Source organism: Microdochium trichocladiopsis (assembly GCF_020744255.1).
Source record: "Microdochium trichocladiopsis strain MPI-CAGE-CH-0230 chromosome Unknown B0I36scaffold_13, whole genome shotgun sequence".
NCBI lineage: Eukaryota > Fungi > Ascomycota > Sordariomycetes > Xylariales > Microdochiaceae > Microdochium > Microdochium trichocladiopsis.
Genome location: NW_025763556.1, coordinates 107,374 through 135,034, shown reverse-complemented (window position 1 = coordinate 135,034; position 27,661 = coordinate 107,374). Strand labels below are relative to the sequence as shown.

The window sequence follows — 27,661 nt, the reverse complement described above, 5'->3', positions numbered from 1 at the left end:
CACACTGGCTGATGACACAAGCTGAAGCACCAAGCCTTGGAGTCGAGATCAGGCAATGGTCATGTATGGAACAAGCTGCAAGCCATGGCCCCTTATATCAAACTGTAATTATATGAACAATGATGCATAGACCAGCAGCTCGTCCCGCGTCCGGACATGGCCCATGCCCAAAGTCTTACTCCCTCCCGCAGGGACCTAGCATAGGACTACCCAGCCCGGCAACGGCAACGGCGGTCGGGCTACGCATCGACCCCGATGTCTCCAATACGTACACGCACAATCCTGGACCATCACCATGGCCAGTCCTGGCGGGCACAACACACTTGCAAGCTTTGAGGGGACGGTATGGCGCTTCTCCACACCCTCGAGCACCATATCAGACCACCACCCACCAGAGCTCAGCTCAGCCAAGCCTGGCCCAGCACAGACCAGACCCAAGCCAGCGAATAAGCTTGTGCCAATGCTTGAGCTTGGCCTCTTCCATCAACTCTGTGTCACTGGTCAACCCGGCCGCCAATCGACGCCAGCTTTCTTGGCATGGAGCTGGAAGCACACGGAACATGAGGAGACAGCGGAGGATGTGAGTTCATGTACCCCTCAGGGGCAAGCGCCCCAGTTGGGGAGCTTCGGAAAAGTATACCAGTCGAGTTGGAGATGGAATGAGAGGGTACACAAATAGGCTGTCCAGCGCTGCAGTGTCCACGTAGGCTACTGCATGCTTCTGAACCTAGCAATTGCCTGAACATTACCCCGTTGGGTCAATGCCATATCGTCACAGCTGTCCACATTACTGGTAGACCAGGCAAGGCAGCCAGGATACTCACGCACGACACCAGCTCTGCGCCCGCCCGCCATGGCGAACGACAAGCCCAGCACCAAACATGTCGACCACGCCGTTGACTCGACGCCCATCCCATCTGACCGGCGCGACCACCACGATGACCCGATCCCCGTCTCCGCCGAGAAGCCGCCACTCGACCAAAACCTGCCCATCTCCGTCACCCACGACGACAACAACAACGACAACAGCAACGGTACGGGCTTGTCCAAGACCCCGACAGTCAACACGGTACACCAGGACGAGGCGCTCAAGATCCTGTCGGGCTGGACGGGCGAGCAGACATGGGAGCCTTCTGAGGAGAAGGCCATTGTGCGGCGGCTCGACCGGACGCTGCTCGTGCTGCTGACGCTCACGTACGGGCTGCAGTATTACGACAAGGCCATGCTTTCGCAGGCGGTAAGTCCTTCTTAAAGCAAACCTAGACTACTGTGCCAGATGCACATCTTGCTCTCGACACTTTCCTCCAGCTATATGCCAAGTCTTGTCGACATTGTCTGTGAAGCCTCATTGCGGCGAAACAAGACGCTAACCCCAGTGGCCCTGTCTCCCGTGTTTCCGCAAATTCCAGGCACTATTCGGCCTCCGCACCGACCTCGCCCTCAACGTCGGCGAGCGGTACTCGTTCTCGGCGGCCATCTTCTATCTGGGCTTCATCTGCGGCGCCACCCCCGCCGTCCTCCTGTCCCAGCGGTTCCCCATCGAGCGCGTCTGCGCCGGCATCGTGCTCGTCTGGGGCGTCTGCCTGATGACCACTGCGGCGTGCCGCGACTGGCGCGACCTCTACGTCCAGCGGTTCTTCCTAGGGTTTCTGGAGAGCGGGGTTAGCCCAATGTTTATGCTTGTGGTTGGTGGTATGTATCTTTCGCTTTCCCGGGAGAGGTCTTTTATGAAGTCCAGAACACTGTATTGAAGCTGATTTATCCATGCGAAAGGATGGTATAAGCGCAATGAGCAGGCTCTGCGGATGGGCGTGTGGTACTCCGCCAGTAAGTCCTTTTCATCCCCATCCAACTTTTTTTTTCAGTGTCTTGGTTCAGTCTCTTCGTTGATTCCGAACAACACTGATTCCTCCCTGAACTTCCCAGCCGGCTACGTCTCCGTCATCGCGCCCCTGATCAACTACGGCCTAGGCCACATCTCGGGCGGCCTGTCCCCCTGGAAATACATGTACCTCGTGGCGGGCAGCATCACGGTCGCCTGGTCGGCCGTCATCTACTTCTTCTTGCCGCCGGACCCGATCCGCGCGCGCGGGCTGACCGACCGCGAGCGCTACATCGCCGTGGCCCGGCTGCGCGTCAACAACACGGGCGTGCGCAACACGCACTTCAAGTGGCAGCAGGCCCTCGAGGTAGGCCGGGATATCCGGTTCTGGCTCGTCTTCGGCTGCGCGTTCCTCGCCATGATCGCCAACGGGCCCGTCTCGAGCTTCATCCCCATCTTCATCTCCAACTTCGGCTTCAGCACCCTCAACAGCCTGCTCCTCACCATGCCCGCGGGCGCGGTCATCGGGACCATCCAGCTGCTCGCGTCGTACTGCGCGTACAGGTTCAAAAACGCCCGCACGTGGATCATTGCGATCTGTCAGGTCGGCACCGTCATGTCGGCACTGCTGCTGTGGCTGCTGCCCCGGGGTAGCAAAGGCGGTTTGTTGTTTGGGTGCTACTTCCTGGCCAGCTTTGGGGGCGGGTATGCAGTGCTCATGGGCTTGCAGGTCGCCAATACTGCTGGGTATACGAAGCGGAGTGTGGCGAGCTCGGGCATTTTTATCGGATATTGTCTCGGTGAGTTTTGCAGTCCCTTTTTTTTTTTCCATTGTTCGAAAATCGAGTCGATCGATCACTGTGGCTGTTTCCGGTCTAGGGGGTGGTGTCGATGCTGGAAAGAGGTGAGGATGAGAAAGTCAAGAACGACCAATGCTCTGATAGAGGCTGAGCACACTGACCCAGCGGGCTAACTATCTTCTCTCACCGCCCAAAAAAAAGGCAACTTCGTCGGTCCCCTCCTCTTCAAGACCGAAGATGCCCCCGGCTACGGGCCCGGGTTCCTCGCCACCGTCGTCACCGCCGTCGTCGTCGCCTTGCTCATCATAGTGTACCGCTTTGTGTGCATCTGGGAGAACCGCCGGCGCGACCGGCGCGGCATCGGCGAGGGCTTCGACAATGCCTACGAGGACGACCTGACGGATATGAAGGTGTGTTTTCCTTGTTTTCTTCTTTTCTCTTTCTCTCTCTCTCTCCTATCTCTTGGCTGGTTCTCTTCTTCGCGGTGATGAGGCATTGTCGGCTGGGGATCAGATTTTACTGACTGGGTGTGTGTTTGGTGCTGCAACAGAATCCGCAGTTCCGATATACTTTGTAATAGTTGAGGGCTCACCAGCAAGGATAACTAATCAAAGGAGGACCACGATTCCCTGGTTCAGTGCGGGAGGGAGGCCGCGCTGGCGACGGGTTCTGGAGTAGAGTGGCGCAGGCAGCCGGATCTGAGTAGGCTCTCCCGTTAAACTTAGTGACAACGGGCAGTATGGCCGCTGGACTATCGGCGAGATTGTGCCTCATGTGAAAATGGGACTGGAGTACCGAAACCACCTTCTCCATATGTCCCTGTAGCGGCTGTCTGGCCAGGAAGACCAAACGCCCCGGGCTTGTGATAAACCTGAACCTAGAAACTGCGAGGCAATGAATGTTTCAAGCACGATGCAATTTGAGGGAGAGCAGAGGCTTGACCATGTCTAACCATGTTGGCTACCTACTGGTCCCAGGGCCAGCAGAGCGACCAGACACGGCAATGCGGCACGCGACAGCGACCCGGAAAAGCGGCATCGCCGCCCATGCAGATTGTGTTGCAAGCATGCTGCACAAACATCGGTGGGTTGAACCCACCCTGGGCGTTTCTTGGTGGACAATGTGTTTCACGCCCGGCCCGGGTCGTCTGTGATAAGGCTAGACAGACAGAGGGACGGCGGGCCCTCGAACTGCAGCGCGTGTCACGCTGCCGTCATGATTGTGCATCTTTAGCCGGAACATTGAAATTCGCTGGAAATAGCACCGCAACCGCGAGCTCTATCGCGTGCCCTCGGCACAAAACAATTTGGAAGCAGCGTGAGAACTCGGGAACAGCCGAGGGGTACCATCTCATGGGTCACTTTACTAAAATCAGACGTTCTGCTCTCCTCTGCGGCAGGAAGCCAGGCGTGTAGAAGCTTGGCCTTTGGCAATGTGGGTGCCCAGGTATCTATTCGCAAGGCGAGCCAGCTACTCCACACCCAAAGGACTGATCCTCCAGTTTTAGCTCGAGGACAGCCGCATGGGACGAACAAAGCCAAGCTTGCTTGTTTGAGGCTTGGCTTTGAGTCTCAAGAGTGGAGAAACAGCGCCGTCGCGCACCGGCCATTGGCCCGCGCCTGGGGTGACAGGGATGCTGGTGCCCAGAAGCTGTTTCTCAAGCCGTTGCAGACCCGACAGGGGTGGCTCGTGGTGGTGCTCAAAATAGCACTCTTTGGACTGTTTCTGCCCGATCTCAAAACATACAGGCGGGCTGTCATCTGCGCCTCTCACCGTTTCAGGCCAATAGCCGCAGTCGGATTAAGAACAAAGTGGACCGAGTTGCTGGGTTGGACGGCGCCGGTATCCTGGCAGGCCAAGCCGAGTTCCGTGGGGTTGACGGGATTTTGAACGGCTGGACTTGGACAGGCTGCTCATGTTCGTGCTCCAAGACGAAACAAAGAGACAAAGACTTGTTTCGTGCCGGCCTTGTGGACGTATATAAGGAAGCTGCTGGATCGAGTTTGCGCTTCTCGTCCAAACACCAGGCTCACATCACACTCTGCCAACACAAGCAACGACTTCCACACTGAATTACGCTCTCAATAACCTCGACTATAACGAAAGACTGCTTTGAGAGTCGCAATCCGTCATCCCTTACAACATGACGCTCAGTACATGGCTTTCGAGCAGCCCTCGCGGCGTGCGCTCCTCCTCACAGCACGGCCTCTCGACCAACCCATACCGTATAGCCATGACAGCCCTCCTCCTACCTGGTCTCGCCCTCGCCAACGACGCGACTTCCTCACCCACCCAGCTCTCCACCCCATTTACCGACCAGACCACCGGCCTCGCCATGGAACGCTTCTTCGGTGCCCGCACATCCTTCTCTTTCGCATTTGCCCTTCCCCCCACACCACCAGCGGCAGGCACGGCGGGATCCTTCATCGGCCAAATGACCTTTCCACTCAGCCAGGGTCAGGGATGGGGTGCCCTAGGCCTGATAGGAGACATGGAGGGCAACTTCATCCTCGCGGCCTGGCCAGACGGCAAGGGCGGCGTGATGGCCTCGTTCCGCCAGGCCATCGACGAGGACAACCCGGCCGAGGTGACGGGCGCCTTCTCGGTCAAGCCCATCCCGGGGGCCGACGGGACCGGCGTCTCGGTGAACCAGACCTCCCTGGCGTACACGTTCCTGTGCGACAAGTGTCTCGACAGCACCCTGGGGCTGGGGCCCGAGGCCATCGCGGCGGGCTCGGCCGTCATGGGCTGGGCGCTGTCGGAGCGCCCGCCGATCGGAGACCCGAGCGACCCCGGCGCGCGGCTGGGCTTTCACGAGCGCGGGTTCGGCCCCTTCACCGCGAGGCTGGCGCAGGCCATGACGGCTGGTTTCGACGCGGTCGCGGCCACGGTGGCCAGGACTGCCCCGGTGCCGGCGTCGAGGGCAGCTGTGGCGGCTGTGCCTGGAGCGGCGGCTGGGAATGGGGGAGACAGTGGTGATGAAGAGGACAGTGGGAATGAAGGAGGTGGTGATGGTGACGACAGCGATGATGAGGATGACTAGTAGATCTGGTCCTTGACTACTGGCTTTTTCTTTCTTCGAGCAGATTATTCTTTCCATTGATGTTGTTCTTGGGGTGGATATCCCTCTCTAGCGCGGCGCGGTTCGGTTCGCATTTTCAATTATCATGAAAGTTATCATTCAAACATTTGGTTGAGGACTGTCGTGGCTTTCGTGCAATTGGACCTCGATATGTACCTTACAGGGGCGGAAGTAGGCCGCTACCTTTATACCTATGTTAGTTCTATCGCTATCACTATCTCTGTGGCTATTACTTAGCGAGTTCTGAACAATCTATACACTTCCTTACTACCTGTCTTTCAGCACGTCGAGCAAGCTAATCGTAGACACTGTCTGTGATGGTTAGTATCTATGGCTTTCTGTCCGAGCCATTTGTGCTCCCTCTTGCCTTGTAAAATCGTCCCGCTGGATTAAGCACGTTATCGAGCGGCTGTTATCGAGCGGCCGTTATCTACTTGCAGTACCGTTAAGGTTGTATCACGCGACTAATTCGTCGGCTCTGGATTGCAGCTACTCGCACGGGCGGAACGTATGCATAGAACTAGAGTGCTATTTCAAAATTGACCAGGTTACGGTGTGTATATTTCAGTCTAATATATACACGGAATGTCATCCCCTGGCGTATCATCCTGCCTTCGTCGACATTGCCCTACCCTGAATAACACTTGTATAGTATAATCGTTCCTGGTCTGCTCTTAAGATTCCCGATAGATCGGTCCTATAGGAACTGCCGATGTATTCAGACGCGGTACTTTGAGAAGTGTTCCGGAAGGTCGGTGCTATTGCCGCCGGCCGCGGCAAATTGGTTTCTAACGGTGCCAACTTGGTTAGCGTTTATTCCACGATTCATATCTTTAGGGAAGCAGCCGATTCGCTCATTCTGCTAGGTGAGCTTCTGCTTCATTCCAGCAAGTGCTCAAAGGATCCCGCACGATCCAAAAAGATGTATGACGTCGGCAACTGATTTTCGGTAGCTTACTAAAAGGAGGGACGAATACTATTAGCAGAGAATCGTGAATCCATGGAGGTGCACACTAACCATTTCAGTGAATTGTGCGTCGTCCAGGTCTTCGAGGGTATAGATTGTCCCATCCGCAAGCCGGAGCTTGTCCACACGCTGGCAGGCCTCGGACTGCACTTCGTGCTCTTCACCGCGCGCCTTCTTGCCGAAGAAGCCGTACCCTGCCCCATGGAAGCTGCCCGGCGCCGGGAGGCAGACATATGTCTGGCCCCAGGAACGGCCTGAGATGAGGACATTCTCGCATTTCCTCTCGCCCTGATGCAGCCGCAGCTCGAGTTCCCAGTTCGAAGGGATGGCGCGGAAGCTAGCTGAGCCGTAGCCGGCGCCGACAAGGGATTGGCAGCACGTGTTTGGCTCAAGATTGGTGCACCAAGACGAGGAATCCTCGGTGCAGCGGTGGTAGTGCAAGTGCACGTCGATGGCCGTGGCGGTGCCGGCGAGGAGCGCGGCGCTGGCAAGGAGAGCTTTGAAATGCATTGTAGCTGCGGCAGTAGGAACGATTGTGCGATAATGATGACAGCAGCCTCGCACACTAGTGCTATCGCCCAAACAGGAGTAGCGTTGGTCCTTATATGATTCCAACATGACAGACTTCCAGCCCGTCTTCTTGGCAATCGAGGCGTCGTTAGACTGTGTATAGGCTAAATCCTACCAATGTTACGCTCGGTATAATTAGATACGGAACCCAGGACAACCAGAAGCGTGTGGACACGCGCGTGATTTCTTTAGGTCCAAAATTGGAAGTACCACGGACCCTCGACGCACGAATGCAGCAGAATGTGGAAGGACTGCTTTTTGGGTAAAAAACGCACAGGGGCGGGGGTGATCAGAGAGGATTAATATCCTTGTGAACGCAGACCGCTACCTCGGTTGAACTCGGCCTCTTGCAACCGGCTCAATCTAACACGTTGTGCAATCGAGCCGAGCCGACCTGATGATGAAGACGTTGTCGAATGAGACCCTTGCTTCGGCGGCCGGCGCGACACTGCTGCGGAAAGATACCCTTCCCGAATTGCTATGCATAGCCTCTGCGGCCGTCTAACCATAACGCAGTTAGGCAGCTACGTGCAAGCAGCCAAGCCCGCCGCCACAGAGCTACGGAAAGTGCACGGGAAAGGCCATATCCTCTTGTAGGGAAAAGAAAAGCGAGCTGAATGACGATACGCCAGCCATGGCAAAGAGAATATACGGCGGAGGAACTCCTAGATACACAGTCACTACCTTTGCACTTCATCTATCAATCCAAGTATCATTCTCACCCATTATCTGGCCCAGTTACCCGATTGATTGAGAGGATACTGCACATGGGTTCATGCGCCAACCAACGCCGCATGCAACCCCGTGAAGATGAATACTCCCGTGGAGACCCTCACTTTCCGCCAGGGCACTACGGCCCAGACGCCCTCGGAGACATTGATCTGCCACCTCTCTGTGATGTTGTGCAGAACCCATGCCCAAACGCATGGCTGACGCCACCACGATCTCTTTGACTTTCTGATGCTCGGATATCGCCACGAGGCTCCATTGACGCCCATCTGATCCGCTGCCGAATACACAACCATGGACGCGCCCGCCCTCACAAAACCTGGCCACCGCGCCACAGCTACCCACGTTTACCGTGCAGCCATCTTCGAGTTCGACCACACACCAACCGCGATCCTGGTGCGCCTGGTGCTCCGCCCAACCTCCTCTCTTCTATGAGCAGAGTCACCAACACTACAGTATTTTTAAAGGACACTCGACCAGGCGCTATGGAGCGGTATGTTCACCACTTCCAAACGCGTTGGGAAGGACATACCCATGCTCTACAGACAGGCATGGATATGTTTACATGGTGCGAGAAACGATCGTGGAAATTGTCATCACAATTGTGGGGAGGGCGAAGTTGCGGCTCTGATGCCAGAGCTTGCTGCCGAGAGGGAGGCGGCGGGGCTGGACGGAAAGCTACAGAATGGACTGTAAAAGTAATTGTTAAGGTAGCCATTATCCGGGATAGCAACGTCAGGATAGGAAGGCCAGAACGCCCCGAGATCAGTAACGCGGACATTCGCGGTCATCTCGAAAACTTCCCGTGCCAAAGTCGCGCATGGACCTTTAGCATGCGCGAGGCCCATACCAGGGGAAGTATACTGAGGCCAATGATAAATAACGGCGCACTATAGGGTGCTTAATAGATAATGCTCTGATCATATAACACCCTATGATTTTGAATCCGTCTCGTCGTTAATAACTCCATTATCCGAACACTTTATCCTAGGATCTGGGAATGGCCTTGTTCAGGCGCACCGCCCAAGTGCGCGTTGCAAAAAGCACCATTGGAGGTGACAGGAGGTGAAATACCTTTGGTTGTTGGTCATTATTTCCTTGAGATGAGAGCGAGCCTTATCTGGTCTCAGGACACCAGGATGACCAGCCTGGTTTCTGGGCAGGCTCCACCGAAGTTTGAGGTGTGCCCATCAAGCAGCGCTAGGGCCATTGTCAGCCTGCCAACTTCTGAAAACGCCCACAATAATACATGTTGGCTGGCAGGGGGATGTGACCGGCATAAACGCCGCCAAAGTGATTGGTAGACCATCGATGACGTGCCCTCACGTCCTTGGCGGCAACTCTTGATAGGCTCCATCGATTGTCGCGACCAAGTTCCCCTTGCCCTTATCGCAAGGCTGAACATGTAACATGGTTGACAGGACATGGGGTTTTGTGCAAGGTTCTGTTACGTGAAGCCCCTTTAAGATCAAGCTTGAGTCCCCTCTGCAGAGCCTGAGCCTTCACTTTCCCACGAGGTATCCTTCGCGGCGCTCGGCTGCCAGCTCCTTCTGGTGTTGTTCAGGGCCACGCTATCGCGCAAAATCGGCGGCACGAGCTACTTTCAACGTTCAGATCTCGTATCTACTCAGACTGTCACCTCGACGACAGTCTGACCAGCTGCCAGACCACAACCATGGACGCGCCTCCACCCACAGCCTCAGTTGTCTTTCCAGATTTATATTGGTCGCAGCCGCCCTCGACGTCGGCGACATCCACACCCGGTCCGCTCACCCAACCTACTAGTCCTTCGACAACACCCAACACCACCGCCCCTGGGCCTGAAGTAGTCACGATTGGTCCCACCACAGCGACGATAGTGGGCGCAGCGGTTGGCAGCGTCCTCGGTGTCCTCGCCATCCTCCTTGTCGCCTTTTTGCTGGGGCATTGTCGCCACCGGCAGCGACGACAACGCGCGAGAGCCGCAGCCGCAAGGCTGGAAATCACGGACAAGCCACAGCTGCACTCGGATTCGATGGACCCGGCGAGGCTGTACATAATGCAGGAGACGGTCACTGGGAAGGACATGATAGCAGGAAGGGCCGAGCTCGCAGTGCCGATGCCAGAGCTTGCGGCCGAGAGGGAGGCGGCGGAGCTGGACGGAAAGCGAAATAATGGACTGTCCAAGTAATTATTGAGGTGGTAGTAATCCGAGATAGTGAAACAAAGTCGCGCATGGACCTATGGAATGCTCAGGGTATATAGCGGAGGAGTTATACCAGGGCCATGATACATGACAGCGCACAAAACAAATCAGACCACATCAATGACAATCTCCCCCTCGCCCACCGGGTCCTCGAACCCCGCCCAGTACATCTCGAACAGCTGCCGGTCAATCTCGAGCGCATTGTTGGCCGTCTTGCTCTCCTTCTTCCTCTCCACGATGCGACGCCACGAGACCTCCTTGTCCGTGGGCCGGAAGAAGACGAGCACCACCCTGGCCCCGCCGCCGCCGCCGCCGCCGCCGCTTCCTCCTACCAGGGCTTCCACACGCGCGCGGAAGTCGTCCCGGTCCTCCTTGGCGTAGAAGCTCCGGTCGAGCACCAGGTCCCGCCTCTCGTCGCGCAGGTACGTCGCGAAGAGGTCGTCAAAGATCTGGCCCGCCTCGTCCATGTAAGCCTGGTACAGCGCCATGTCGGCCGGGTAGTCGACCCCGTAGACGCCGTGCTTGGAGTGGATGATCTCGTCGACGGAGAGGCGGGTAAAGTTTGGCAGGCGGGCGGTGACCGCCTTGGCGAGAGTAGACTTTCCTGAGCCTATTGGGGCCGCACGGGGACGGAACGACCGATCTTGGTTAGTCCTTGGTAGAACCGAGGTGAGGCTGAGCTGGAAGACCGGATGAAAGGAAGAAGATAGTGGTCTTGCCTGCTAGCCCGCATGTCATGAGCACGATCGGGCGCGTGTCGTCCTCGGTGCGGCGCAGGGCGTCGCTCACTCTGTCAAAGAGCGCTTGCTGCTGCGCTTCGGACATTATGTCGAATGCGGACAATAATCTCCTTGGGCGTGTCGCCAGAATGGAGGTGAAGAAAAGACAATCATGGCGAGTTGGGACTCCTGTTGTGGTTGATGTGGTGTTTCGGCATGTATGTGGCTGAGGTGAGTCATCCGTGGTTTGTTACATCATCCCCGAAACTGAACTTGGAGGGCTGAGGCTGAACTGCCACACGTCAATTCATCCCAATGCCAATGTCAATCTGAAAGCATACAAAGGAGGCTGCATTTCGGTCGACATGCACAGGGCTGGCTGGTATGTCTCTGAGCAGGAGCCACAAGGGAAGCCATGGAAGGCCCAAAGAACACTGGAAGAATGTTCCACGCTAGGGCTGAACCCCGCGATGGAACGTTTCGAGGTCTCGGAGGGACTACCGGAAACGCACGAGTGTCTCTGATAAAGGTCAGCACTAGTTCTGCTTAGCTGCGGCTATAAGGCCGAGATCTGAGACATGCATTCCCCACGCCGTGGGAAGTGATTAATTATGGCATGGGATGCCTTTGATTACCTGAGACCCCACGGAGCAGGCCCATACTACAAGGGAATAGTAGCTCCGCCCACCCCCACCAAGAGCGCTGTCTAATTAGTTCCGCTTTCGGAGGAGGGGGTTGCCTACGGTGCGTACGTAGATAAGCCACGAAGATTAGCATCTTGCTATTCAGCCCAGCTGGCTTCACAAGGCTGCCAGCCATGCACAAGAGAGACTCTGCAGGAGATACTGATTCCCTGCCGGCACACCCCTCTCTGGATCGGGTCAGCCAGCTGAAGTGAGACAACTTGCATCTACAGCACCATCCGTGCATACCACGGAACAACAAGACGCAAGCATGACAGCCCGTGTCATGATTGTGGGCGGGGGCGGAGTCGGCACCATGGCGGCATACAATCTCGAAGCAGGAGGACTGGCCGAGACAACCATGATCCTGCGCTCAAACTACGACGTGGTGTCTCGACAAGGCTTCAGGATCGACTCCTGTCAGCACGGCGAGATTCATGCCTGGAAGCCGCGTGGCGGGATCCTCGCGTCAGCCCGAGAAGGTCGTCAGCCTGCCAATGCAGACGGTAACACGGCGACGGCGACGACAACAATAAGCCACATCGATCGCACCGGCAGTATCAAGTTCGACTACGTCATCTGCAGCACCAAGAACATCCCCGACGGCCCAGGCCCGACTGTGGCTCAGCTCGTCAAGCCGTACGTGACGCCGGGCCACACGGCCATTGTGCTGATCCAGAACGGCATCAACATCGAGACACCCCTCATCGCGGCGTTCCCGCACAACGCGGTGCTCTCGGGCATCAGCCTCATTGGCGTCATCGAGCCCGAGCCGGGCCACATTGTGCACAACGACGCTGACAAGCTCATGGTCGGGTACTTCCCCAACCCGGGCCTACCTGACCACGCCACCCAGGAAAAGGCCGCGAGGGACTTCATCAGGCTCTACTCGGCATCGGCCAAGGTGGAAGCCAGCTACGACGCCGACGTGCCGTGGACGCGCTGGCGCAAGCTTCTCTACAACGCGGTCTACAACCCGCTCTCCGCGCTGACCGACAGCGACACCTCGCGCCTGCGCCTCTCGGCGCGGCAGGACCAGAGGGATCCCAGCCAGTCGCACAACGTCCTCGACCACCTCATCCTGCCCGCGATGCGCGAGATCCAGGCCGCCGCCAGGGCGGTTCACCAGGTCGAGCTGCCGGACGCGCTGCTCGAGAGCGTCGTCGAGGCGGACTCGATCGCCGAGTTCCTGCTGCCGAGCATGCAGCAGGACGTGCAGAAGGGGCGGTTCGTCGAGTGCGAGGTGATCCTGGGGGAGACGGTGCGGCTGGGGGAAGGGGCCGGGGTGCAGATGCCCGTGGTCAGGACGCTGTACTGCATGTGTCGCGCGGTGCAGTTCCGCGCAAAGGAGAGGGCTGGGCTTCTGGACGTGAAAGAGCTGGCGGCAAAGTATCATGAATGACGGGCGGGGGTGGTTGTTTGATAGTGGCGTTGAACCCGTAAATGCCAGCCAAGGAAAAACTTCCCAAAGGGCATCTGTCGCGAAATGAGACGCTGTTGACGCCAGAAAAAAAAAAGACGTGATAAGGTTGTGCGAGATAGAGCAACCACAGAGACACCGAGAGACAACAGAGCGTGCTGTGGCCGACAAGAAAAAAGGTCCTAGCGGCCTGCTCATTGGACACTGATTACCACCTGCCACCTGCAGCGGCGGCCGCGCATCACATTTCTGTAATGCGACGCTGACGTATGTACATATGTGCGTGAACGTCTTTCTCCTGCATGCAAGTCGCCGCCGGTCTCCAGCTCGGGCGAAGGGAAGCAGGTTCAACTGCCCCTTCCAGACAGTCCTCAGGCCAGAGTTGGACGTGGCTCGCGAGCGCAAAGCAACACAACACAACGCAACGCAATGCAGGCCATGCCAGGCCAGGCCAGTGCAGCATCTCGGGATAGTCTCTCAGCTTGTGTGTCTTGCGTGGAAGCGAGCGAAGCTGGCGCATCCCCCCACCAATCACGAATGTCCAAAAATAGACAGGCGCGGAAGAACTGGTGGGTGTTGTGCTTGTGAACCGGACATCGACGGATGTACCACCAGTCGACGTCATCTGTGGCATTTAGCGCAAATGCTCCCTTTTCTCAAAAAGACTAAAATGCGTCTAGTCTTCGTGTCGCAGCTTGATGCTCTTTTTCCTTCGCAGCCACAGTCGTCGAGGCGTCGCAGCCACCAAACAGAGTTTGCTGCTCGTGGCAGCTTGCGGCCACTCGGTCATCCCTGCCCCTCGTTGGCTTGGCTTCGGCTATTAGCCAAACTGGCCTGCATCATAGTACCCACGGTCGTAATGTCCAGATTAGCGCCACGTGTGTGACGTGCTCTTTGCGTCTGCGAAGTCTTGGCTGGTGGAACTTTGGGGAATCTTCATTGAAATGGCAAGGGCCTGAAGAGTCGCAATCGCCGGTGATGGTCTGTGGTGGCGCCCTTGTGCTTTTGTGACAAGCGGTATTTCTCCTCCAAGACGATCATCGGGATAGTCCGTCTGGGTGGGGTTCTGCAGGTGGTATTGCAGAAGTCTGCCTTTATCTGAGCCTTATCTCTAGTATTTGGAATCGCGATGGTTTCTTTTTGGAGTTCTACAGAATCAGGTTTGTTTTGCTCCAATTTACATGTGACTTGGATCCAGACAGACCCTTTGATCCGGAATGCTAGCGACATGCATGCGATTCACAAACAATATCGGAGGTAAGCATACCTGGGTGGTTCCTGGTTACAGGGCATCGGAACACTTGCCGCAACTCGCTTCTCTCTGGCGGCACAAGATCCGGACCAGGCTGACAAGCTGGCTGACTGGCTGGAGCAAACGCTGCGCAATCAAGATTCCCAGGAGCACGGGAGCGGAAGCAGAAGCGGAGGCAGAGGCGGGAACAGGGCCCGGGGCCAGAGTTCCCGGCGCGCTAGCCACAAGATGATAGACGTCAATGTGGACGGGTGAAATCCCTGAACCCTGCCGGGGCCCGCCCCCCAAGTTGAGATCCGCGCAAGGGGTGGAGAGCGACCACCTGTGAGAAGACTTTGAAGTGCTTGGAGGTCTTGGTTCAGGCGGCATAGTATTCACTTGTGTGGTCGGCGAGAATCTTGTCCTGTCTGATATGCCCGGAGTAACGCATTGGGCCGATCATGACCAGGAACAGAAGGTCGCACGGCCACAGAGTGCCATGCAGAAGACGGGCTCTTGGGGTTCATGTATACCTACCCATTGGCTCATAAATCGTCATCAATACTCTATCGCACGCCTTTTCAAGCATTCGTCGTGACACGCAGAGACCGTGGACGCATTTTGCAATTACGACCGTCCGTGGAGCGCCTGGTGTCTATCAAATTGCAACCTCACAGCCTGCGGAGATGTCTGCTCATTTAAGCAGGGCTGACCTGCAATTTTGTGCTGCGCTCCCACGGCAGTGCGTCCAGAGATACTCGAGGTGTCGTGCAACGGAAGGGGATCTGCTTAGGCGATGCAGGTGGTGGTGGCCCTGAGTGTAACGCGTGGGAACCCCCACGCGATGAGGGTAGTCCTAGAGTTGCGTGGGATGTCACCCTGTGAGGCTCGAAATGGGCGACGCCTCGTTATCAAGAGCGTAGTGCATACATTGGAGGCGAAGCTGATGGCCCACCCCCCTGCAAGGCGCGCCGCCGCAACAAACATATCGACGCTGCTAGTGTCCGAGAGCAGATCCATCCTGCAGCACAGAGAGAGCCTCCGTCCTACTATGTAGGTAGGCACCGGCTCGCCTGATAGCTCACCTAAGAAACCCATGCAAGGTAAGCAAGCGTCCCTGGTGCGCACGGGCGTACGTGCACTCCTCTTGGCGCCGGGAAGGGCAAAGCCAAGCCTGCGATAGGAAGTTTGAAAAGACAATCGCATGCTAGCACGCACCGATTGGGCCAGCCCTGGGTGCTTTCCCTTACCCTACTTGCGAGGTGCCAGTGCTCAAGCCTCCTTGAAAGATCCACCACTAGGAGCAGAAACTCCATTGCGAAACGAGAGGGGATGCCGGCAGATCGTCAGGGGTCCGGTGCAGTACCGGTAGACCAGACTGGCGTCATCCACATTCGGCAGCGCACGCCGCCTAGCTCAGCATTCCAGCGCGAGAGGCAACGTTACTGGATGGCGTCCGGGTCACCGCGAAACACGTTCAAGCTCCAAGCAGAGCCACGGAGCAATCAGAGACACGGCGCCGTGGCTTGCCCCCGGGGCGGTGCTAAAACCCCCCTAGCCTGGCGCCAGCTGAGCATACGGGACACCCGGAGCTGGGGTGGGGGCGTTTTCTGGCCGTGGTCAACCAGGCCGGTCCCTGGCTACGTCGGTGTGCCCTCGACCTTGTCCGGTAGGGTCGCAGCGGCTGGCTGTCAGTGGTGGCGTCGAGCAAGCCATCACAGGGATTCAGCCCAGCCCTTCCTCTTCGAGACGCGTGTATGCAGCAACGTCTCAACCACACCTCGACGAATTCGGCCGAGATAGGACACGCCGACACACGACGCCATGTGCCCGTCACGGCCTCCTTGGCCTGCTTGCGAGGTCGTTGGTGTGGTGTGGATTCGGGCCACGATGATCTCGCGGCTCTTCCCGCCAAGAGTGAAGAGGTCTGTTCTCAAGATATTTAGGCCCGCCTCGTGCCCCTGTCTGTCCGGTGTTTTTGAAGTATGCCTCTATTCTTCATCCAGCCTACTTCCAGAACCTAGCATCGCCTTCATTCTCCTTCTGGTCCTTCGCACGAACACATTCACCTACATCCTTGTGCATTAGCTCGACCTACCGCCTTCTTGGCATTCCAGGAGGGACGTCTTCCATCAGGGCGTTAGCGTTTTGGATTCTGCAGTCACTTATACACGATCCACAATGTCGACAGCAACCATATCTACCGTGTCGGTCTCGACAACAAGCACGCAAGAAAAGCCCGCGGCCCCAAAGCCCGCGGCCGCCAGCCGGCCATTACTGGTCCGCTTTCTGCGCTTCATCTCGTCCGAGTACCGCATCCTGTTCACCATCATCTTCTTCCTCAACCTCATTGGCATGGTCGCCTTCTTGTGGCAATGGGGCCTGGAGGGGCGGCCCAATGAGTCGACCTGCGCCCTCGCCGCGTCCATCAACCTGGCCATCTCCATTGTGATCCGCGAAGAACACGTCGTCAACTCTCTCTACTTCATCTTCACGTCGTTCCCGACGTCCGCGCCCCTATGGATTCGCAGACGTGCTGGCAGGATATACCACCTGGGCGGCCTGCACAGCGGCTGCGCTGTTGCTGGAACCTTCTGGTTCATCCTGCTCACGATCGAGAAGACATACTCGTTCTGTTATATCTCTGAGCCGACCCCGGCGCAGTGGGCTCGCATCGTCGTCATCTACGTGCTCGACTCCCTCTTCATGGCAATGTGTGCCATGGCATACCCAACCCTCCGCGCCAAGCTGCACAACGCCTTTGAGCTCGTCCACCGCCTCGCTGGCTGGACTGCTCTCGCATTGCTCTTCACTCTCATCTCCCTCGACGTCTACATCACTAACCCCGCCAACCAGCCCCTGGCCGCGGCGGTCTTCTCCAGCGTGAACCTCTGGCTCGTCTTCATCTCGACCTGCTGTGTCATCTCGACCTGGACGAACTGCCGCAAGATCCGCGTCGTGTCGGAACGTCTCTCGTCGCACGCCGTGCGCATCTTCTTTAAGTACGCCAGGCCCCAGCCCGGCACCACCATCCGCCTCGCCACCCGCCCCTTGCTCGAGTGGCACGCCTTTGCTACGGTCAACAACCCCGAGCAGGAGGGGTTCTCCGTCATCATCAGCAACGCCGGCGACTGGACCAAGAAGCTCATCAACGACCCTCCACGCGACCTCTGGGTCCGCCGCACCCCGACCTGCGGCGTGCTGCGCATCGCGCCCATGTTCAAGTCCATCGTCCTCGTCGCCACGGGCTCCGGCATCGCCCCCTGCCTGCCCGTAATCCTGGCCAAGCAGACTAAAATCACACTGTACTGGTCCACGCGCGACCCGCTCGAGACCTACGGCAAGGAGATTGGCGACATGATCCTCGCATGGGCGACAACGCCATCATCCACAACACGACGACCCAGGGTCGGCCAAACACGCTGCCGACCGTGCTCGACATGTACAAGCGGTCCGAGGCGGAGGCCGTCATCGTCATCTCGAACCCAAAGCTCACTATTGATCTCGTGCTCGACCTCGAGGCGCTGGGTGTTCCTGCTTTTGGGCCCATCTGGGATTCTTAGATTGGGAGGCAAAAGAATCCTGCATAAAAATTGGAATTTTATAACAAAATGCGGCGCCGTTTTTTACTCCTTTGTGTTTGCTGCGGCACTGCCAGCTTGGGATTATTTGGATTTTCACGTGTCATGTCGCCTCATGATGATGGTATTTTAGCAATATCTAGACTACATGACTTTTCTGTTGGTTGCTTGCTCGTTTTCGTTCTCTCGCTCCTATTTCATCATCAAGTCCGCTTATATAGACTAGACATCTAGATTTGTGCAGCGACCAGAACAATTATGACGAAACATTTTCTATCATATTCAACACCTCGCGGGATGGCCTCGAGGTGCTCGTTCACACACACCACTCCTCAATACGGTTCGAATATGTAGTAGACGAGGTCAATATGATAGAAAGTACAGGATCTGGTGGCTGTGTACAGATACTGTGAAGGCCGGCAGATCAGGGAATCGTTGGCGAGAATGCGATTGCTTGCATGAGCCTCACGTTGAATACGTTAATCCACAACCTTGGGTCTTCACAAGTTCAAGCTGCGGTCTGCGGATCAAGCATTATTCCATGTTCAACAACTAGTTCTCTCGTGGTCCATATATTGTTGCTGATTGATCACAAATCTCCAGCCGGCACAATATATCCTCGAGGAATCAAGTCGTGTGGGCATTTTCATTCCAGGCACATGAATTTCTCTCTCCCCTTTTTGGCTTTCCCTTTTTCAATAGGCAATATTTTATCTGAAAACGTTCAAACCTCTTCTGATTGGAGCCCCTTCATTCGCCTGTTCATCTGCTCCAACCATGGGGAAGACCGGAACAGTCTTTGAACAAATGGTGTGACTTTGCAACCTGCGTCAAGAAGGACCTGAGTGACTTCATGGTGGTTGTGCATCAATGCTGCTAGCAGGGCACTGAAGTATTCCCCGCTCGGTGCATCAATATCTGCGCCTTGGGCTATGAGCATCCGCACAACCTCAGCATGTCCGCGTATAGAGGCTGCTACCAGAGCATTACCAAAGCGCTTAGATTCCATGTGAATGTCTGCTCCCCTCCTCAAGAGCATTAAGGATGCTTCCTCCTGGCCATTGAATGCGGCAGCGATCAGGGCTGTACCGTAGAACCGGCTGTCGGCGGCGTTGACATGTGCGCCGGCATCGAGGAGGATCCCGATGGTCTCAATGTGACCCTCGTGCGAGGCAGCGATCAGGGCTGTACCGTAGAACCGGCCCTCGGCGGCGTTGACATTTGCGCCGGCATCGAGGAGGATCCTGATAATCTCAATGTGACCGTGGCGCGAGGCAGCTGTTAGAGCAGTGTCGTGTTCATCGCCCCGGCCATTAACGTCCGCCCCAGCCTGGAGAAGCATCTGGACAATGCGAATTTGCCCTCTGGCTGAGGCTGCCTGCAAAGCATGCCCGTACCTGCCGAAAGCAGCGCTCGGGAGATTGACATCGGGACCGTTGTCAAGAAGGACTCTGACAATGGCTTCTTGACCCCCCGCCAATGCGGCAAACAATGCATTGCCATGATATCCCCCTTCGCCATCGACGTCTGCTCCCTGGTTGATAAGGTTCTGAACACATCGCGCAAGGCCGTAATAGGAAGCATAGTGTAATGCGCGCCCGATGTGCCATGGTTTCTCCTCTGGTAAGGTATCCTGCAGTGACGGGTTGGTGATTAAGTAACATCTCAGCCACTTCTCGGGGTTGGTGAGAAGCTCTTCCGCAAGAGCTGCGATGGTGTCACAGTCGGGAAACCCTTGACGAGCATGGACTTTCCAGAACTTGGCAGCATACCTTGCGAAGGGGAAATCCTTTACCAGCTTTGCTGCAACCGTGCTTGGTCCGAGCTCGAGCAAGTACGAAAGGCAGACCTCGGCAAGACGCGTGCACGCTCTCTTTTTGGATATGGCACGACCGAGGAATTCCACTACACGGTTGGATGTGAGATAGTCCTTGACTGAGAAGTGTGCCAATTGGAGTTCTTCGACCACGGTGATTGTCTTCCCGTCATATCGGACAAGATCGTCTCTGCGCACCAGGGTGACGAGATTCGCGCAGTATCCAATAACCTCGGCTGGTACCGGCATCCTGTCTCTCGGATCGAACCGTCGGCCGCCGTGAGCCGCGGCCTTCAGGTTGACTGCGATCGCATCGACCACCTCGTCCAGGAGAATTGGTCGGACCGAATACGTCAGAAACTGCAAGATGCGTACAGTATGGTCGATATACTCTGGCGGTACACTCTTGAGGGTTCGGGAATAGGTTGCGTCAAGAGTTCGGGGCAAGGACGCGAGAGCCTTTCGCAGAGTGATCCTGTCCCGACATCGCTTGAGCGCATCGATCTGGCACCAGACCCAACGGAACCTGTATAAAGCCGAGTCAGATCCATCAGCTGCATTAAAGCTTGAAGTGACACCTACATCCCGCCCGCTTTCTCTACCAGCGTTGTCTCAATCTCTCGTTGAACATCTGGCTGCGCTGCCCAGATGGCAAAGCTGCTATGATCCCTAATCGTGGCGCGCACGTAGCTCTCGATGTCAGCCTCGATCAAGCTTGCATGCACAGACATTCTCTGCTGTTCGACTGTGAGCAAACTAATGGCTGATCTGATGTCAAGCTCATCCCTGCTTGTGGCGAGGACGTGCACGTTGGACACGCTCTGCAGTTCCTGCAGCCATGGCCAGAGCTCCTCCCGCGTGGTGCATTCGTCCAATGCGTCGAGGACGATGTAGATCTTAGTCTCTGCGCAAGCCCGTGCCATTTTCGCCAAAGTCTCCTGGAGCTGCTGTGGATCAGGCTGCCTTTTTCCAGCGTAGCAAGCAGCGTAGAGGGCCTCCAACTCTGCATGCGCCTTCTCGTTTCTGTGATATAGTTGATCCACAACCGATCGAAGGGCGTTGCGATTTTGCTGCTTCTCGACGTTGGAGAAGTCGAAGTAGAAATAAAGGACGATCAACGGGGACGGTTCCTCTACCTGCAGATGCTCGATTACCGTGGTGGCCAGGACAGTCTTGCCGCAACCAGGAATCCCATGCAGCCAGAGGACAGCAGACGACTCCTGATCCCGCCAAGTCTGAAATGCCTCGGACTCAATCAGACGGCGTCCAGAGCCAGGGTGGCGCAGTTGCAGGGCTTTGTGGTAGTTGCTCGAGACATCGGGTGCTGCGAGCCACCTCGAGAGCTCGTCACGTTGCCTGTGAGAGTTCAGGACCCCGATAGTCGAACCAAGCTCTTTGACGTCGGACGATATGGATCCAAGCTTCTCATTGACTGCTGCCGTTTTTAGTCATTTTGCCTGTCACGAGAGGAGAGGAGTCGTGCATCCATACCTCGGAACAACTCGTCAGCCAACCTGCCTTCTGCTTCAACTCTGCTGGGCGTGAGCAACTTCACGAGATCCCTTGCGTATGCTGCTGCCGTCATTGCCGCGTATCCCTGCCAGATCTTGTTCTTGTGTGTGTCCGAGTAATCGCAAACTCCCCTGATGACCAGGCATGGGAAGTGGTTCATCAGACCTGCTGCTTCCATCTCGAAGCAGAGAACGTCCTTGTCCTGGGCGAGCCTGTCACGTAAAGTTGCATCCTTCATCAGCTGATTTGCAGACGCTATGAGGCCGTAGTGTACCACCAGCTCATCGCCCTCATCGTCACGAATTTTCCATGTGACCAGAGCAGAAGAAGCGGTGCCACAGACTGCTTCACACTCTGCATCGTTTGCGTCGATTGGATGAACAGTGTCGCTACGATACAGACGATCAGTGCTGGCGTCAGGCCGGGAGTACTTCTTGCGTAATCTGGGCTTTCTCTGCAGGGCCTTGTCGACTGCTTCCGGGATATTGTGGCCTTCTTCCTCGTGACGTGCTCTCAGGTCACTTACTGCCGTGCGCAGTACCATCGGCGGCTGCGCCAGAAACCCCGTATGCTGGAATGCGCGGTCCTGTATGGTCTTGCCAAAGTCGTACTGCATCACGCCCCCGTGGCCGTTTCGGGGCGCGCTCACCACGACATCGCCCAACCGCACGTCGTGCTTACTGCTCGGTGCCCCGCCGCCGATGCCGACCATCAGCCCGACGCGAACGTTGGGAAAGCTGTGCAGCATGTCGCGCGCGACGACGGCGGCCGAGTTTGTACCATACTCTCCGTCGGGCAGGACCGCGATGACGACGTTGTGGCGCCCTATGGTCCCCAGGGTGTAGCTGTTGCTGTCGTGCTGGGCTGTGTGTTGCGGGCCATCGTGGATCTCATCGAGCAAGGCGCGGGCCGCGACATATTCGGTCGAAATGGCACAGATCCAGCCCACCGTGTAGGCGTCATTGCTGTACTGGCCATGTCTGGTCGCTGGGTCGGCTTGATTCGCGGTGGCCATCTTCTCCCTCGGTCCCTAGGGCAAGCAACTTCAGGTTTGGGTGTCTCGCCCTGCTCGACAGAAAGCCTTGCTCTCGCAAAGGTGCTGCATGTCTCGCATGACCACGACCGAGCCTTGTCCCTCGTGCAGAAGAGAGCGGGGCAGGGCTGCATGGGATGTGTCGCTATGGATGGAACAGACATGATTGGATGACTTTGCCTATGATGTCGAATACCCCTGTAACATGCTGTCTAAGCTTCCCTGCCTGCCTGCCTGCCTGAGGTGGATGACTATGGCTGTTCCTTCCCTCCCTACTTACAGCATACAAACCTAGTCAACTAGAAGTATTGGGAGTCTGGCGGGCGGCAACCATCTATTCACCTGATTTCCCTGGTCTAAGGCTGGTGCAGTGACATTCTCGTCGCACTTCTTACACTTATGGGGCCGAAGCGCATGAAAGTACACACAGCTGGCCTTGTAAGGAGGGTTGGAGGAAAAAAGAGCAGGCTATTACATCCCACAACGAGTCACACCATGCAAGACATTGGGGGGTGGTTTGAGGCCTAGTTGTCGGTTGGATTCGCAGCTCGGGGTCGACGCCGTGGACACTAGGCGGTACAGTGCCATGGGTGCTATTGGACTGTGTGGACACACTGGGTAGCTCCGTCGGCACCGAGTCACGCGTGTCGGGCCGACGACGGCACTCTGCCGATTCAGCCTCACAACATACGGTTCTCTGAAGACCCCGTTCCCCCTCGTACATGCCGACCATACTGGAGACCATGTCCCCATATCCACAGCGCCGCATGTCGTTGTCTGCGTCGGGGCCCGAGTCCCCGGCCTCGGTAGGCCCCGACGACACGGACGGCGATGCCCGGCCACCCAAGCGGCTCCGGACGCGCGCATGTCTCCGCTGCCGGCGACGCAAGGCAAGTATCCACACACTCTCTCCTCCGCCCGGTCCTTGGTCCCTCTTGCTCTGCTGACCAGGGTTCCTGATGTGTGCAGCAACGATGCGACCACAACCGGCCCTGCCAGAACTGTGCGAGGGCGGGCGAGGTCTGCTCCGCCGACTCCTCTGCCCGGCTCCCCGGGCCCAGGCCGCGGCCGCGGCCGGCTGTACCAGGACCGGGCCCGTTCACCATGACTGCATCCACGGCCCTCAGGCCCTCCTCTCGCCTAGCTGACGATGTCAATCCGGAACCGGGCCCGGGGCCGAGCCCAAGCCCGCTCAGCCGGCTCGCAGACCTTGCCGCCATCGAGGCACGCATCTCCCATCTCGAACACTCGACACTCTCCCCGGCGTCAGCCGCCCAAGCCCCGGTGGCAACTCCACAGCCCAGTGTCGTGGCGGCTGCTGTCCACGCCTCGACTGCTACTTCGGTGCCACTTTCCCGGAGCACGCCCGCAGCAGCCTTGCTGGGGACCTTTGCCGCGCCGTTGCTGACTCGGACCGACCACAGCGCCTCGGCCGTGGCCGCAGAGCTGGAAGTGGACGAGCCGGCACTCGATCTGGACCGTGAGACGCACGAGGCCCTCCTACGGACGTATGAGGCCAAGGTGCAGTGGCGGTATCCCTTCCTGCGGCTGCACCATCTGCGGACCGGCAGTCACACCAGCAGCAGCCGCAGTAGCAGCCGGAGAAGACCAAGGGAGCCTGGAGCCGCCTTCTTCACAGCCATGGTCTACTCGATCAGCCTGCTCGTGGACAAGACTCTGGCCAACCTAGGCGGCACCGCGGCTGGCCTCCACGACGAGTACTACCGCCTTGCCGTCACCCGCCACCTCGCCGCCGTCTTTGAGCAGCCAGACCGCCTGCTGCATGTCCAGGCCTATCTTGTGCTGGCTATGCACGCCGTCTACTCGCCCTCTACGGAGCGCATAATTACTCTCGCGTCCGCCGCGATGCGTGCCTGTGTCATGGCCCAACTCCACTGCGCCGCCGCCGAGCCGGAGCCGTCCGACGTCGCCGCCCGGGTCCACATCCAGATGCGCCGCCGCGTCTTCTGGTGTGCCTACAAGCTCGACCGCACCGTCGGGGCCACGTTCCACCTGCCCTGTGCCGTCTCGGACTCCCACATCACCGTCCGCCTCTATGCCAACGTCGACGACCCCGACCTCGAGCAGCACTGCAGCCGGGCCACCACCGTGGGCAGTGCAGCTGGGAGCGGCGGCGAGGTCCGGGGAGTCGACCGGCTCACCGACGTCTCGGCGGCGCTCCACGTCGTCTACTGCCGCCAGATCCAGAGCGAGATCCTCAACTTCACCCTGCACCGCAACCACGCGGCCCACCACCGCCACGACGACCGCTGGCGGCTGCGCGTGCTCGACAAGCTGGACCGCTGGCGGGTGCTGTGGCAGCGCTACGAGCAGCCTGGGAGCGGCACCAACACCAGCGGCACGGGCAACTGGGACTGGATCGACATGATGTACAGCTACAGCCTGGGCATGCTGTACCGCCCAACCAAGACGTCCGTGTTCGACTCGGCCGGCGCGTGGACCGTCAAGGCCAGCGTCCAGGCGCTGCTCATATTCCGCCGCTTCCAGCGCGACACGGCCAACACGACCGAGCTCTGGCTGGGGCTCGTCACGCAGTTCAAGTGCGGCGTCGCCCTGCTGTACACCTTCTTCGCCACGCCTCCCGCCCTGCGTCCGCCGGTGTTCGAGCACCCAGATGTTCCCGAGGCTGTCCGCGCCTGCAGCATCACCTTGACCCTCATCGGCGAGCGCTGGCCCCAGTCCCGCTGCCTCCGGGATACGTTCGACCTGCTCGCCCGCGAGGTGCCCCTGACCGAGCACGCTTTTGCTCGGCACTACTCGACATCCTCCTCCGCAGCCGCGGGACCCATGTCCGCCGCCTCGACGGCCTCGAGATCACAGCATCCGTTGCCCGCGGCGGTGCCGGCCCGTCCTCGCGTCCGGGACGAGGCCCGCCGCGCCCTCCTCGAGCTGCTGGTGGACCTCGAGCACATTGTCGTGCACCGCGACACGCTGCGCATGATCCGCGAGATGGCGACCGAGGAGTTCCCCGTGTATGCTCTCGATGCCACGGCCGGGTCCGCACATCCCGTCATCCCCGGCGATATCGGCCCCATGGCTGCCGATAGGGATGGCCTGGGCGGCGGCGGTGGAGGCATGGCTACAGCGTCACGCGCGGCGGCTGATGGACCAGGAGCACATGGAGCAACAGTGGGGGCAGGAGGCAGTGGAGCAGGAGATAGGAGGACAGAAGCACAGCAGGCACGATCACAGGAGCAGGAGCACGAGTTGCCAGAGCACTTTTTCCAGCCGGCGACCCCGTCGGGGCTGTATTTTGATGGGCTGGGACTGGCAGACGAGAGCCTGGCCGAGACGGCCATCGAGTACCCGACGTATCTCGACACGTTTGACTTTTCAGACCCCTTCAGGTTGTAGCGAAGGCCACAAGAGACTAATTCCTGGGCTGCTCAACCCGTGCACTTTATCCGCATGTTCTTTGCCTCCTTGTCTTCTTGATGTCAAATCATTTATGATCAGAGGCCCCCTTACCGCCCGACCCGTCCATGTTGGCGTTCAGGCTGTATAATTCTATTCGCACTCAGAGCGGATTCCACGTCTCAAACACTTCCTCTCTGGGTATCACCGTGTTCTCGTTGTCGTACAGCTCACATGGCTCATTGTCAGACCAGAAATTGTCATCGAGGAATAACATCGAGAAGAACATGGTCGAGGGCGTCGACCTACACTCCGTTACCTCCAAATCCCACTCCTTCTCGGAAAGACCACGATCGAGCAACTGGAAACGCAGGAGCACACTGCAGCCGCCTGGGCTGTCGTCCTGTAGCCAGATGAGGATGCGATGGAGAACGTTATCGGGCAGCACGCTGCCACCGTCGCTGCCGCCACCGTTCTTGCTCGGCTTGGTGTAGAGGGTGACGGGGCACAGGTGGCACGGCGGGTAGGCGAGGTAATGCCGGTAGCGCCGGCGTACCCTGAGGCTCAGCCCGACGTTGGTGCTTTCCTGGTGCCGTGGCGGGCTGGGTCGGAGGCAGATTGTCTTCAACTCCAAGAGCCGTTTGAAGCGCCGGGGAAGGCACGTGAAGCCTGTAACGATGGCGTGTCCTTCGAGGATCTCGAGTGCGTTTGTCCCTTTGAAGGTGACCGCCGGCCTTTTCTGAAGCAGGATCGGGAATACCATGGGGCCCTCCCAATAGCCTGAGCAACGGCAGTTGAGAAGGCCATAGGCCAGCCGGTCAAAGTTGGGGTCTTTGGCGATTTCGAGAGTGATCTGCAACCCACGCTGGGTCATAAAGAAGCGGTTGTAAATGTAGCCGCCGTCGCTCTGTTTTCTGGCACTCAAGGCAGAACCTCCTGCGAAGTCTTGGGGTGAGCTGGCCAGGAGATGCGGGTGGAACGCTTCGTCGAGCGGTGCTCCCTGATTTAGTGGTCTTAGAAGGGCGCCCCAAGCGAGGAGAGTCGAGTCATCGTTGACCTTCATGATTTTCTCCTGCAGCCTCGCAAACGCGGTGTGTCCTTCTCCGTACAACATCGGCATATGGATGCCAAAGATGCCCAGCATGCAGTACGCAATGTCTTCGTCTCTTGTAGTCTGCCGCCCGGCCATCCAGGACATGCGCTCGGCGACACTTGCCTCAGGCACCATCGCCGGACTGCTGAGAAAGCGCTCGTCTATGCCTGTAATCTCCTCTAGGTATTCGAGGAGCGTGGTCTTGTCTCCGATCTGATTCCATTCCTGATCAAAGAACACGACGTGATGGGGTGCGAGAAGCTCTTGGAGCGTCCAACCTCGGCGGAACCATCGGGCCTCCCGAAATGCGGATCCCTGCACTCCCTCCACGGCTGAGCGTCCCTCTACCGGAGGACCAATCATCACATCTGACAGGTACGCGTAGCACACCTGGGAGTCGCGATACCATTTGTACATGGAATTGATGGCCTCCTGGAGCTCGGCGCTGCTCTTCTTGTCGATGCAGCATGTGTCAGCCCACACATATTGATAGCCATCGGAGGAGGCTATCTCTGCAAAAGCCACAATCTTCTTCCAGCCAGCCTTGTTCTGCCATGCCTTGTCGTGGCCCATGAGTTCCTCAAAGCTCACTTCTTCATCTTCCCAGGTGTGTGACAGGATGGCGTACGGCGGGATCTGGTTCGGCATGAACTCCACGGGCTCGAGAGTGTCGCTTCGGAGGAGGCGCATGATGAAGAAGTGGAGGATATCCTCTCGTCGAGGACCGGTCCGTTGTGTCAGAAAGGTTGGATGTGTGGTGGAGCGTGAGCTTTGACACCGGACGTCGCTGTTGGGTACTAATTATATCTTGTTGGCTGCTTGCCCGCGCGCAAAAGGCGGGGTTATGAAGCCGCACGCACGAACAGGGATCCTGCATAGCCAGATAGCCTTGAAGTCCTTCCTGCTAGCATGCGCCACACACCGAAGGCTGACGGGTTCACCTGTCAGGTCATTCGAACTACCCTGCTGGGCGATGAATCATCTCCTGTTCAGTTGCTGTGGATGTATTTGCCCTTTTATGACCTGTCTCTGCTTTGTGGAAT

General features: G+C 57.7%; 10 protein-coding genes across 10 annotated transcripts; 6 read left to right on the top strand and 4 right to left on the bottom strand.

The window, feature by feature from the left end:
- Nucleotides 1–295: 295 nt before the first annotated feature.
- Nucleotides 296–3,424, top strand: B0I36DRAFT_397456 (MFS transporter; the record flags this gene model as incomplete). The annotated part of the gene is made up of 7 exons (XM_046161580.1): nt 296–343; nt 1,052–1,237; nt 1,410–1,692; nt 1,774–1,827; nt 1,927–2,622; nt 2,824–3,032; nt 3,173–3,424. 7 exons carry the CDS (start codon nt 296–298, stop codon nt 3,197–3,199), a joined length of 1,503 nt encoding a protein of 500 aa, XP_046005087.1. The 3' UTR covers nt 3,200–3,424.
- Nucleotides 3,425–4,855: 1,431 nt separating this feature from the next.
- Nucleotides 4,856–5,665, top strand: B0I36DRAFT_377991 (uncharacterized protein; the record flags this gene model as incomplete). The annotated part of the gene is made up of 1 exon (XM_046160623.1): nt 4,856–5,665. One exon carries the CDS (start codon nt 4,856–4,858, stop codon nt 5,663–5,665), a length of 810 nt encoding a protein of 269 aa, XP_046005086.1.
- Nucleotides 5,666–6,224: 559 nt separating this feature from the next.
- B0I36DRAFT_338286 (uncharacterized protein) lies at nt 6,225–7,202 on the bottom strand. Its single transcript, XM_046155734.1, has 2 exons — nt 6,724–7,202; nt 6,225–6,492 (listed from the first exon to the last, which is right to left on the bottom strand). Exons 1-2 carry the CDS (start codon nt 7,179–7,181, stop codon nt 6,423–6,425), a joined length of 528 nt encoding a protein of 175 aa, XP_046005085.1. The 5' UTR covers nt 7,182–7,202; the 3' UTR covers nt 6,225–6,422.
- Nucleotides 7,203–9,645: 2,443 nt separating this feature from the next.
- B0I36DRAFT_369111 (uncharacterized protein) lies at nt 9,646–10,140 on the top strand (the record flags this gene model as incomplete). Its single annotated transcript, XM_046159716.1, has 1 exon — nt 9,646–10,140. One exon carries the CDS (start codon nt 9,646–9,648, stop codon nt 10,138–10,140), a length of 495 nt encoding a protein of 164 aa, XP_046005084.1.
- A 122-nt stretch (nt 10,141–10,262) lies between these two features.
- Nucleotides 10,263–11,459, bottom strand: B0I36DRAFT_436224 (P-loop containing nucleoside triphosphate hydrolase protein; the record flags this gene model as incomplete). Its single annotated transcript, XM_046162808.1, has 2 exons — nt 10,875–11,459; nt 10,263–10,765 (listed from the first exon to the last, which is right to left on the bottom strand). Exons 1-2 carry the CDS (start codon nt 10,978–10,980, stop codon nt 10,263–10,265), a joined length of 609 nt encoding a protein of 202 aa, XP_046005083.1. The 5' UTR covers nt 10,981–11,459.
- Nucleotides 11,460–11,834: 375 nt separating this feature from the next.
- B0I36DRAFT_277960 (ketopantoate reductase PanE/ApbA-domain-containing protein) lies at nt 11,835–13,196 on the top strand. Its single transcript, XM_046151427.1, has 2 exons — nt 11,835–12,025; nt 12,095–13,196. Exons 1-2 carry the CDS (start codon nt 11,844–11,846, stop codon nt 12,957–12,959), a joined length of 1,047 nt encoding a protein of 348 aa, XP_046005082.1. The 5' UTR covers nt 11,835–11,843; the 3' UTR covers nt 12,960–13,196.
- A 998-nt stretch (nt 13,197–14,194) lies between these two features.
- On the top strand, nt 14,195–17,771 carry B0I36DRAFT_377989 (uncharacterized protein; the record flags this gene model as incomplete). The annotated part of the gene is made up of 4 exons (XM_046160622.1): nt 14,195–14,234; nt 14,952–14,971; nt 16,462–17,481; nt 17,616–17,771. 4 exons carry the CDS (start codon nt 14,195–14,197, stop codon nt 17,769–17,771), a joined length of 1,236 nt encoding a protein of 411 aa, XP_046005081.1.
- Nucleotides 17,772–18,329: 558 nt separating this feature from the next.
- Nucleotides 18,330–22,132, bottom strand: B0I36DRAFT_425694 (uncharacterized protein; the record flags this gene model as incomplete). The annotated part of the gene is made up of 4 exons (XM_046162351.1): nt 18,330–20,131; nt 20,188–21,037; nt 21,097–21,616; nt 21,644–22,132. 4 exons carry the CDS (start codon nt 22,130–22,132, stop codon nt 18,514–18,516), a joined length of 3,477 nt encoding a protein of 1,158 aa, XP_046005080.1. The 3' UTR covers nt 18,330–18,513.
- A 1,122-nt stretch (nt 22,133–23,254) lies between these two features.
- Nucleotides 23,255–25,525, top strand: B0I36DRAFT_369106 (uncharacterized protein; the record flags this gene model as incomplete). Its single annotated transcript, XM_046159715.1, has 1 exon — nt 23,255–25,525. One exon carries the CDS (start codon nt 23,255–23,257, stop codon nt 25,523–25,525), a length of 2,271 nt encoding a protein of 756 aa, XP_046005079.1.
- Nucleotides 25,526–26,552: 1,027 nt separating this feature from the next.
- Nucleotides 26,553–27,308, bottom strand: B0I36DRAFT_225429 (heterokaryon incompatibility protein-domain-containing protein; the record flags this gene model as incomplete). The annotated part of the gene is made up of 1 exon (XM_046149065.1): nt 26,553–27,308. A coding segment is annotated over one exon (756 nt), but the record flags the coding sequence as incomplete, so codon positions are not given.
- Between the last annotated feature and the right edge of the window lie 353 nt (nt 27,309–27,661).

Excerpts from the sequence above, each read along its gene's own strand:
- B0I36DRAFT_277960 (XM_046151427.1), top strand. The coding sequence starts at position 11,844 with ATGATTGTGGGCGGGGGCGGAGTCGGCACCATGGCGGCATACAATCTC. Across the intron at positions 12,026-12,094 it reads CCGCGTGGCGGGATCCTCGC|CCACATCGATCGCACCGGCA; the intron begins GTCAGCCCGAGA and ends GACAACAATAAG.
- B0I36DRAFT_338286 (XM_046155734.1), bottom strand. The coding sequence starts at position 7,181 with ATGCATTTCAAAGCTCTCCTTGCCAGCGCCGCGCTCCTCGCCGGCACC. Across the intron at positions 6,493-6,723 it reads GACGCACAATTCACTGAAAT|AAACCAATTTGCCGCGGCCG; the intron begins GGTTAGTGTGCA and ends TGGCACCGTTAG.